The following is a 12,041-nucleotide window of genomic DNA, read 5'->3' as shown; positions in this document are numbered from 1 at the left end:
TGGGTGTTCAATACATAAATAAAAAATAGAATTAATTAGCTTTTTAATTAGCTGATGTGCACATTTCCAGAGCACTATTTGCATAGGCTTTTATTTGAAAATTCAGGACATGGGAAGGCTCAGTGAAAGTTTAGTAGTTTCTGGAGCAGTTGGTCAAAGGAGGAATTGTTCCTGCAGATTAGCAGCCATTGTTCTGGCAATTTGATTTCTATCAGGAAGCCTAAAGAGGAACAGTTACGGAGAGAGGGGCGTGCAAGTGCCACTGTGGAAAATTCTCAGCCCTATAAGATCTCTTACAGGCTCTTTAAATGGAATTTTCAAGCCTTAACCTAATGAGAGTCAAACAGCGCTTCAAAATTTTTCTTTTTACTTTAATGCTAAATTAAAAATTTTTTTCCTGTTAAATTTCATTGATTCCACCAGTGGTGAAAAGTGGATGTAACATAAACTAATCTACTTCATACAAAGAAAAAAAAAATTCTATGTATGTAAGAGGGAAACATTCCACATATTAAAGAATAATTTTCAAAAAAAGATAAAATTGTGACCCTAATACATATATAAAAATGAATACATGTTAAAGATTTTATTTAACATTAATGAGAAAATGGGTAAGGTGTTAACACCAGTTCAAAGGACAATCCAAGAACCAGATCAGGAATATTAAATAAATGTGTAAGTGGAAGCAAAACTTTTTTCCGGCGGTGGTGAGGATGCCACTCCACTGTATAGAATTCATTTGCATTTGTATAAACAAGAATTAGTTTCCATCGCTACCGGTTATCTACAGCCTATAAAGTTGTAAAAAGATTCCCAAGGAATCAGATGCAGATAACGTGAAAGGATGCTGTGCAAAATTTCTTCCCCTACAACTGTTAACAGTTATTGTGTATCTCCAGACACAGAGTAGGCAGAGTCTTGATGACAATGGGAATATACTGGTCATAAGGCTAACTTCAATTCAATGAGCATGTGGCTAAGGGAATTTTTCCTTCCATCCACAGGTTATTTCAGGCAAATTAGATACTATACTTCTTTGGTTCACTACTTGATTCTGGGGGAGCCAGCTCTTAAAGGGCTTATGAACCGGACAAACTAATAAGCTACTCAATGGCCACACAGCACGCCAATCAAGAGCCAGGGCAGCCTAAGTAAAACTGCACCTTCAAAAGGGCACCGTGCAGTCGGAGTGTGTGTTTGACCCCTTTTTGCTAGTGGGGAGGAAATGGCTTCACAGGTGTACGCTATTCTTAAATGAATCGGAAATATCACCCAGACCTCTGCCCCTTCATCGTCCCCCCACCTGCACGAGGCTGGGTTCTTTTGCTAGAAATAATTCTGCAAGAAATTATTCTTTCACGACCTTTAAAACCTCGTAGCTCAAGATCTGGAGTCGGAACTGGGTTTGGGTTAGCCTCAACCAACTACAAGCTTGTTTATTCTGGAAAAAAAAAAAAAAAAAAAGGCAATAATTGTGATTCCTAGCTGCCAGGGTTGCTCCGAGATTTAAAGAGATGAGGGCTGTGAAATATGCTTTGTAAGCTGTGAAGAGTTAGTACAAAGAACAAATCTGCTCCTCTTTTACGATGCCACGAGGGAAAGCTCTTCGGTGGAAAAATAAGAGATCTTAGCTCCTATCAAGCATCAACGGAGTTTCCACGGAGCACTGCAGCAAGGGCTGCCCGAGTTCTTCTCCGCTGGCTCCTCCCCCACCACACCGGCCCCGGCCCGGGTCAGAGGCGGCGGAGGCTCCGGCGCCGGGCCTCTCCTGCCCGCGGCCTGCTGGGGGTGAAATCCCGTGCCGGGGCGGGGCAGGCCCCGGCCACCCAGTTCCTGCTTCTATAAGCGGTGCCCGGGGCCCGGGGGCGCCACAGGCGCGGGCACCGCGGGCGGCGCAGGATGGGCCCGCGCAGCGCGGCGAGCCTGCCCCGAAGCCCCGGGCCGCGGAGGCCGCTCCTCCCCGCCGTCCTTCCGCTGCTGCTGCTGCTGCCGCCGCCGGGCTCAGGCGCCGGGGCCGGCCGGCCGCCCCACCTCGTCTTCGTGCTGGCGGACGACCTGGGCTGGAACGACGTGGGCTTCCACGGCTCGGAAATCCGCACGCCGCACCTGGACGCGCTGGCGGCCGGCGGGGTGCTGCTAGACAACTACTACACGCAGCCGCTGTGCACGCCGTCGCGGAGCCAGCTGCTCACCGGCCGCTACCAGGTACGCAGCGCCCCCGGCGGCCCGGCCGGCCCGCGAGCCTCTTAGAAGTGGGCCCCGAGCCCTGGGCGGGTGCTGGCCAGCCGGAATCGGTTCCCCCGAACCCGGTCCCAAAGAGGCGGCTTCTGGCCCTAGCAGCGCTGTCCTTGCTTCTCTCAGGCCCGCAGCCCGCGGCAGCCTCTGCGCATGCCCGGCTCCAGGGCGCCGCTCATCCCCCGGCGCCCCACCTCTCCGGGTGGTGTTTCTGTCTTCCGTTTTCAGAAGGTCGGGGTGAAGGGGTTTCTGGGCAATGCCAGATGCGGGGCACTGCGAGTCAGTAGGCTGAAGGTGCGAGTGGACTTTCCCGAGCGGTCTTGAAGTGGGAGAATGGAGAGCGAGCAGGCGGGGCACCCAGGAGTGAAGCAGAGAGAGATGGGGAGCCAGGAAAGCTGGGTGGGGAGGAGCGTTAAAACGAAGGAGAGCCCGCAGTGGGTGCGCTTTTGGTTTCTGTAAACCCAGCGGTCAGAGGTTAGGACTGCCCGACCAAAGATTAATTTTTCCAAGTTCTCAGCAGCCCTGGAATGAAAACCAAGTTGATTTTTCTTGGGCTTCTGACTTTCCCTTCAGATGTAACCTGTATTGAACGCCTCTGAGCATTTTCATTATCTCTTTTAAAACTTCTCTGTAGTTAACAGAGTAAAGTATATTTGTAGAGAGCACGCATACATTAGATAACGAAGAATATCAAGAACATTTGCATAGTGCTTTACTGTTTTTAAAGTTAATTCTTGAAACAGCCTGTGAGGTAGCTGTTACTTTTAATCCCCTTTTACACATTAGGCAGTAAACCTGTAGAGGTTCAATGACATGTTAAGAATTATTAATTGAAAAAAGTGCACAATGTAAGAGTTGTGAATTAAATTTTATTTGGAGCAAAATGAGGGCTATAGCCTGGGAGACAGCATTTCAGATAGCTCTGAGAAACTGCTCCAAAGAGGTAGGGGGGAAGGTCAGTGTTACATATGATTTTAGTGAAGGGGGTGCGTGCAGTCAAGCACACGTTTTGGCGGAGGCTTGCTGCTAGTCACGAGGAGCAGATGTCACCATTAATGATTTTAGTGCTTTTCTAGATATGAGGAGGTGCAGGAAATGGGCTCAAAATGTTCTTCTGAAAATATCTAACTATCTGAAGACCTGGTCTGCCAGTTTTTCCCAGAGCACAGAGTGCCTTGCTCCTGATCTCCACCCTGAACTCCTTTCGGAGGGGCGTTGAAGGTCAGCGGCTGCAGTGGCCAGTGACTTATTCCTTGTAGAGGCAGATGGCAAGTGCCAGTTTTTAGTTGGCAGTATCACACAGCTAGAAAGTGGTAAAACTGGGTTTTGTGCCTTTCCTGCATCCACTAGTCATCTCAGGCCTCTAAAATTGGACTCTTTTTTTTCTTAATCTGAATAAGATTGACATTTTGTGATTATGACCATGTTAAATATACAATAAACAGGTAGTGTTTGTATGTACTGTTTATTCAACAGCCATACTTTGGGCCCTTACTGTGAAAGTCACAGGGATGTGCCTGAACCTTGCCCTCCCAAATCTGTGTTCATGTAGCCTTTCAGATCAACCCTAGCCTCATGTTGTCCTGAGATCAAGGGAAGGGAGGGTTCACTTGCAATAAAGATCTGCACAGTGGTCTGAAGACTTTAAGAAACAGAAATGATAGAGTTTTACTATGGACTGAAAAGTAAGTCAAGGTTTGCAGTAGAGGTAAAGGATGGTTCCCTTCACCATCAGCCCTAAGTACTTTCCGCAATTCTAACTGGCTGCTACGTGGAATCAGGAATCTCTGCTCTGATGCAAATGTCACACTGGACACTTTGTAGGAGTAAAAGAGCATCTGAATAAAGAAGGGAAAAGAGGGAAAACAGGGTCTGCCCAAATGGTTCTGCATTTGATCTGAAGTAAGAGAACTGAACTCAAATTGCAGAAGAATGGGAGGGCCATTCATTTCTCCAACTTCCTCCCTTCCAACAGTCTTGAACAGGAAAGCAAATACCACACTTCAAAAACTTGTTTGGACTGCTTTTGCCTCCGAACATCCCCCCTGATCAGTCACCAACATTCCATCTTGGGAAGAAACAAAACAAAACAAAAAAACGAGTATTTAGGGTACCCTGAGGTTAAGAAGTGAAGGAAAGGTAGAGGCTAATCAGTGTAGCCTCCCCAAACATTTTGCTTGGCTTTTCTCCCCTGTTTTATTCTGTTTGAGTTCAAGAGACTCAATTAGAAATTATCTTTGGTTAGCAAGCATCCTTTTTTTAAAAGAGTCAGTATTTCTGGGAGAGCCAAGGAGCCTCACTGGCCTCAGATACTATATTCTGGTACCATTCTAAGCATTTTACATGTCTTAGTTCATTTAACTCTTCCAGCAACCAGATGAAGTAGGTACTACTATTATCATCCCTATTTGATAACAAAGAAACTGAGGAAGGGGTTAAGAAGCTTGCCCAGGGTCACAGGGCTGGTAAGTTTTGGGTCAGGATTTGAACCAGGCAGTAGCTCTATAACCACTGCACTACATTGCCTACTCAGAATTATTAAAAACATCATCGCAAGAGCTGCTTCGGATTTACTAACTAATCTCTCTTATTTTTTGACATATAGGTCATTCCTAAACATCTCGATGAAAAAAATTAACCCATTAGATTTCAAGTTAGGAGTTCCTTATGTTAAATGTAAAGTGAAAATGGGGAGAGAGGTTTCATTTCAAAATGAGTCATGTGTTGTGCATAATTTTAGACAATAAAATGAGGAAATTTGTTGACTATTTCAAAATTAAGTACTTGAAAGAATTGCTTAATAGTCATATCTGTGAACCTAACAATCATGCTTTAATAGAGGTGCCACCTTCCTCAATCATCTAACTTTAGATTAGAAGCGCGCAAAGTGATAAACAAGTTTTGACTGATTGAACTTTGTATTCCCAATAAACGCTGAATTTTAGGTTTTTAGCTTATAAGAGTATTTAGTGAAGAGGACCAGTTAAGAGTTGTGAGATGTGGGTTTCAGTCTTTGCCATGTCAGCCTTCAGACCCTGACCTCGAAGGACATCATTTTCCATGTGTGTAAAATACGGGAGTTGGGCTGAACTCTAAGGCTCTTTCTAGCTGTAAATTTTTTTGACTCTATGTTTCCTGTGTCCACTAGAGCAAGTTTCTAACTTGGCAAAAGCACATTATCTACCCACTATCTCCATCTACTGGTAGAAAGAGAGATTAATCTTGCCCAACACTGCCTTACAAGTTGCAGGAGCTGCTTGCTGCGCGGCTAGGAACTTGTTTAAAAAGGAACGTGAATTCAACCTTTTATATTGAGACATTTAATTGTTCCGAATCCTCACATTTGAACCTTTTAAAACTTGCATACTTTGGTGAAAAATTCATAGAGGTTAGATGGAGGGGAGAGGGAGATTGACCAGCAGATGAGCTAAGTAGTTACTGGTAATCCAGGAACTAAAATTCAGGTCTCTATATACTTACATTAGTTTTCTTTCCACAGCCTTATGACTCATTCATTCACTATTTTAAAAATCTTTTATAAAATCTATATTTTATTTACATTTTGAATAGGAAATCCATTCACATGGTTTAAAAACTCAAAAGTTTCAAAATCTCTCGCTGTACACAGGTGTGCACACACACACACACATATTCTGTTCCTTAGGCATCCAGTTACCTATCTTTGGAGGCAAACAACACTATGTAAATTGTATATATCCTTCCAAAAGTACTTTATGCATATACAAGCAAATATATATGTAGATATTCCTCCCTCTCCTTTGATTTGAATGGTAGCATACTCTTTTTTTTTGGCGGGGGGGGGGGGGTTCTTTTTTTTTCAATTTCATTGATATGTAATTGACCTACAGCACTGTATAAGTTTAAGGTGTACAGCATAATGACTTGGCGAACATGCACTATGAAATGATGACCACAATAAGTTTAGTGAACATCCATCATCTCATAAAAAAGAAAAGAAAAAATTTTTCCTGTGATGAGAACACTTAGGGTTCACTCTTTTAACAACTCTCATATATAACATGCAACAGTGTTAATTGTATTTATCATGTTGTACATTACTTCCTTAGCATTTATTTATCTTATAACTGGAAGTTTGTACCTTTTGACTACCTTCATCCAATCTATCCTCCCCCCCACCTCTGCTAACCACAAGTCTGATCTCTATTTCTGTGTATGTTTGGTTGTTGGAGTATAACTGACCTATAACACTATGTTAGTTCCTAGTATACTGCATAGTGATTCCCTGTTTCTACAAATTCCAAAATGATCAGAATGGTAGCACACTCTTCACAGTGTTTTGTACCTCGTTTTTTTTTTTTAACTTAACATTTGAAATAATTTCATATTGTTACATAAAGAGCATCCTCATTAGTTTTTATGGCTGTATAATATTTTGTTAGATGGATATATCATAATTTATTTAACTAGTCACATAATGATGGACATGCAGGTTGTTTCCAGCCTTTCGATATATCAGAGAATGCTGAAGTCAATACCTTGTATCTATGTCATTTTGCACATGTTTGAATATATATCTGTAGGGTAAATTCTTAGAAAAGGAATTTTCTGGGTTTAAGTGTAGAGGCATTTGTAATTTTGATAAATATTGCAAAATTGTACTTCAGTAGGTTGTATCAATCTACATTCTTACCAGCAATATATGATATGCTTATTTCCCTATATATGTATTTTTAAGTTATATTTCACATGCCATAAGATTAATCATTTTAAATATATGTCATTGGTTTTTCATATATGCACAAGGTGGTGCAACCATCACCACTGTCTAGTTTCAGAACATTTCCATCAGCCCAGATGAAACCCATTAGCAGTTCCTCCCCATTCTCCTCTTGCCCTAGTTCCTGGCAGCCACTGATCTACTTTCTATCTCTATGGATTTGCCTATTTTGGACATTTCATATAAAATGGACTCATACAATAGATGTCCTTTCATCCATGTTATAATATGTATTATTCCTTTTCATGGCTGAATAATATCCCATTGTGTGACTATACCAACATTTTATTTATCCGTTCATCAGTTGATGGACATTGGATTGTTCCACTTTTTGTCTATTATGAATAATGCCACTGTGAACATCCATGTAGAAGTTTTGTATGAACATATATTTTTTTTTCTGTTTTCTAGGGTATATACTTAGGAGTAGAATGCTAGATCATATGGCAACTCTATGTTTAACTTTTTGAGGGACTGCCAAACTGTTTCCATAGCAGCTGTACCATTTTACATTCCCACCAATAATGTATGTGGGTTCTAATTTCCCCACCTCCTTGCCAACACTTTGTATATTCTGGATACTAAACCCTTTTCAGATATATGATTTGTGAGTATTTTTATCCTTATGTTTATCCTATGCCAGTACTACATTGTCTCTGTTAGGACAGAGTTAGGACAGTTGTGTAAGAGTACAAACTTGCAACACATAGCAAAAAAGACTTAGAGATCTAATGCACAGCATAGTGAATACAGACAATAATATTGTATGATAACCATTGAACTTGCTAGGAGACTGGAACTTAATGATTCCAACCTGTAAAAGAAAGGATAATTATATAATATGATAGAAGTGCTAATTATCACTACAATGGCAATCCTATCATAATGTATAAATGTATCAAATTAACATGTGGTACACCTTAAGTTTATACAATGTTTTACGTCAAATATATTTCAATAAAAAACACACACATCCTAAGCCAGGGATTGTGAGTTCCTGTCCCGTCTGGGGTACCAAAAAAATAAAAAATAAAAAACACATATAATAAAGATGTTTATAAGAGTGGGAGAATAAATAAAAATCCTTCAGCTTTTCTAATAGAATTTGTATACCCCTTTTAGTTCAAACGAAAGACTTGAAAATACTGAATTTCCTTATTCTTACAAATTGACTTTATTCAGCACAAAATGTTCATTACACCTCTGCACTCCTAGTTCACATTTTAAGCGTGGTTGTCTGTTCTCAGGTCCGGCTTCTCCATGAGATTGCCTCACTTGTCTCTGACCTGGAGAAGCACCTGGTGTTGAGCAACTAAATGAATGAATGTGCTAAGCGCTTTAACACCTGTGCGTTTCCTGAAAGAGCTCACTGTCTTAACTGCTTAGGGTTGGCAGGTCATTTCTAGCGCCCTGGCTTCCTTTTTAAGAAATTAAAAAGGTGAAAGGGTAACAAAACTGGTAGGCCTTAGTAGAAACACTTCCTTCCGGGAAAAAAAAAGAGTAAAGTAACTTTGGTCCTCACCTGGGAACGTTCTTACCTTGGGACCTGAGGGGGCCACTCCACCAGAACTCTGAAACCTCGGCAGAGGATAGAAGCAATGAAAGATGACGCCAAGGTTTCATTCTTAAGGGACCCACGCCACATTTCTCTGAATCACGTTGATAAACGGACAAGACACTTTCACGCCTTTTCACTCACACCTGAAGCAGAACCTTGAACAGGAAATCTAGGAAGGAGGCTGTGCGGGAGCATTGTGGGTAATTTTTGACTTTTGCTGCAAGTTTGCTTGAAGAATGTGAGCAGGGAAAACCCACGGCTGCGGGCAGAATAGGGCATTGCATACTGTGGCGTGAAAGAGGAAGCAGTTCTGCCTGGGGATGCCCTCACCTCCCTGCTGCTTTTTCTCATTGCCTTCAGTATCCTGCCTGCCCATTCTTTATCAGCCCTCCAAGTGCTTGCCTCTCAGTGTCTCTTGTCCCTGGTTACCTCTCCCTGGACTCTAAGATTAGAAGTGGGGCAAAGAGGAGTCAAGAGTTGGAAGAAAGGGGCGAGTCTTGGGGAAAGATGTAGTCCTTAGGAGTGTTCATACGACTTCCTGGCAAAGGCATCCAAGGAGTGAGTGATAAGAGGAGCATGTAGTCCAGAGGCCATAGGTGCCTCCAAAGATAAAGAACTTGCTAGTCTTTATTCCTGTGCTCATTTAAGAGGAGAAGTAAAGGATGCATCAGCTCCATACTGATAAGCAAGATGGCCATCTGCTAAAACACATCAGGGTTTTAACGCAGAGAGCCCTGGGGATGACTTGCTCTGATGGGTCTTCTGTTTTGCTGAAGCCAGGTGTCCTTCCTAAGCCTAGCCAGAGCCCAGGAGCATTTTCCCAAAACGGAAGGGGCAGCTGGAGGCCTTAGTCTGCAAGTGTTGAAGATACTAAAAAAAAAAAAAAAATCTGATCTTTACCTTTTTACTTCCCAAGTAATTGGAAAAGGGAAATAAGGAAATAAGTTTGGGGTTGAGTGGAATATGACCCATTGACTTATGGGATTTTTTGGTTGATTGACATTTGAGGTTTGTTATTCCAAGAATCACTTTGAGCATAAGCTGTTACTGTCTGGTAACTCTGTTTTTGTTCCCTTAAGCATATCACTTTTCTAAAAAGTCTTTTTCCTCCATATTTTCCTTCCTTTTCATTTTGGGCTTTTGGTTGGATTTATAATTTAAACAGAGGAAGGCACTGAAACAGTTTTTACCTTGTTTATTCCTTTTACACGGTTTAGTCACATTTACACTCTTTGCTAATCAACACCAAAATAAATAGACCTTTAAAACTGTTAGTGATACCAGCCAGTTCTGCAGCCTGAGTTCTGAAGGACCAGGCCAGATGGCAAAGCCAGGCCCCTAACACACATAATGTGTGTTTTGTAGCTCTTGGCTTCAGCAGCATGGGCAGCTGATGGCTTTTTAGAAGGCTTAGGGGGAAGGGAGCAGATTCTCCACTATCCATTTGTTCTGTGGGGCATCTCCAGGAATAAACCCTAAGGTGGCCTGAGTGGTACTTGACCATGGTTAAAACCTGTAGTGTTCTGGCCCAGGCCCAGGCTGGCAGTTCCGAACTCCTGGCCAGCCACCAGCATGTTCTGTGATTGTGTTCTGGTCATGAAGCTTCCCTCTAGGCTCTCTGGTGTATAAAGTGGAATAGTAGAGCTGCCTGTTTTTCTGGTTTTTCAAGTATTGCACAAATACATGGTTGCAATGAGTTCATCTTGCACAGGTCAGACTGACAGGATAGAGTCTTCCTCTGTTCACCTGGATGTTATCTCAACGCTATTGAGGTTTGGAGAGAAATAGCATCCATTGCCACGTATGTAGTGGCCCCTGGGACAGTTTATTGTAAGTGTAGCTGAAATAAAGAGGTTCTGATGTGGGAGCCATCCTCCTCCTCCCCCCTCCAGGAGAGTGGTTTTTTCTTTTATGCTCATGAGACCACTCTGATAGTATATTCCAGGTCTACAGGGGACAGAATAACTTACAGGATCAAATAAATTTTTACATGCAACAAACCATGTAAACAAGGATTTCTCATCAGTTATCTCATAGAAAGAACTCAGAGACAAGCCAGGTCCTTTACTGAATTTGTAGACCCTTTGCCTTTGTGGAGGGAATCCTTGACAGTCAAGTAAAATCTTAGGAGAAGCTGTTTTTCAAAGATTTGGTTTAGTGAAGAAGAGATAGCTACATGTGGAAAAAAGAGAGTAGCCCCTTTGGACTTTCATATATTATCTATAGGACCTCTCCATTCAACACCTACTCTCCAAACACTGAAGATGGGTGTTAGAATGAAATTGTTTTAGATGCTGTTGGGTTGCCAAAGTGACGCTTATTTTTTCTTTTGATTCTTCTTGGTGCCTTGTTATCATCCTTTCCCATGAAGCATGGTGTGGCTCTCCAGTTCTGTGCTAAACTCAAGTGCTGGGTTGGAACCAGCTCTGCATTCGCCTGTTTACTGCTTCTCTACACACTACAGTTTCCTTACTTCAAACAGTGTTTGAACAGACCAAAAACATGTTTTTGGCCATCATCCAGACTTTGGCTTCCCCTCCCCCAGTAATGCCATAAAAATGTTCTGTCGAATAAATTCTCAGGAACTGAAAAGAATGTTCCCTACTCTGTATGATTGCAGGTAATAGAGGCAGGCTTCAGCTGACCACCTGGTGTGGTGCCCATGTGGCCTCAGAAAAGTGAATCACACAGCATCCCTTGGCAGTGCTTTAGAGTGATCGGAGATCATTCTCTGCATGTGATGGATGAGCTTTCCATTTAAAGAAATTTGCACATAACGTTTATTTCCACTGGGTCTTTTGAACTCCATAAAATACTATCCTTCTTTATCCTCTGCTGTTGCCAATTAGTATATATTATGAAGTTTTTGAACCCAGGATTAATTTTCTATTGAGTAAACTTCTAGCGTTAACCGTGGACAGAATCCTTCTATTATGTCAGGGATATGGGTGTGTGTGCGTGTGTATGTTTAAAGAGCAATGTTTCCCTTTCCCGGCCTGGGTATTGTAACATCCTTATTATTCAGGATCCCAGCTGGAAAAAGATGGCACATTCAAATTAGGATAATTTAGGGAGGGTTTATTTGCAAAGGGACTATTTGAAAAGGTATGAATGTGTGGGGGAAACACAAGGCATAGCGTATAACCCACTGGAGCTGTTACTACACCTAGACCAGGGGGAAGAAAGGAAAGAGGAGTGACCAGAACCTAGAAACAGAGTCCTGTAAAGAAGGCCACCTTTGGGATGGCCTGCAGGATACGGACAGCCTGGCAGCTCAGGGCCACTCACCTCTTCCCGCCTTCCAAGCCCAGTCTGAGCTCCCCATTGGCTGAACCCAGTCAGAACCAGAAGGTGCAGGAGCCCTTTGATTTGGCCCCAGTAGGTCAACTTCCCAGGCTGGAGACAGAACAGAAGGCAGATTGGGGATTTGGAGGGCAAATGAAGGGCATCTGGCATATACCCCAATGAAGGTGTCCAATTATTTCTAGG

At 42.5% G+C, this 12,041-nt stretch overlaps 1 protein-coding gene across 1 annotated transcript in view; it reads left to right on the top strand.

Moving 5' to 3' along the window:
• Window positions 1-1,723: 1,723 nt before the first annotated feature.
• The window catches only part of ARSB (arylsulfatase B), a 181,787-nt gene continuing 171,469 nt past the window's right edge, over window positions 1,724-12,041 (top strand). The window contains exon 1 of the mRNA XM_061189387.1: window positions 1,724-2,205. Coding sequence (XP_061045370.1) covers window positions 1,900-2,205 — 306 coding nt within the window. The 5' untranslated portion in view covers window positions 1,724-1,899. The remainder of the gene's footprint in view (window positions 2,206-12,041) is intronic.

Source organism: Eubalaena glacialis, chromosome 4 (assembly GCF_028564815.1).
Source record: "Eubalaena glacialis isolate mEubGla1 chromosome 4, mEubGla1.1.hap2.+ XY, whole genome shotgun sequence".
Classification (NCBI taxonomy): domain Eukaryota; kingdom Metazoa; phylum Chordata; class Mammalia; order Artiodactyla; family Balaenidae; genus Eubalaena; species Eubalaena glacialis.
The sequence above is the reverse complement of the archived record's forward strand: the minus strand, read 5'-3'. Positions and strand labels throughout refer to the sequence as shown.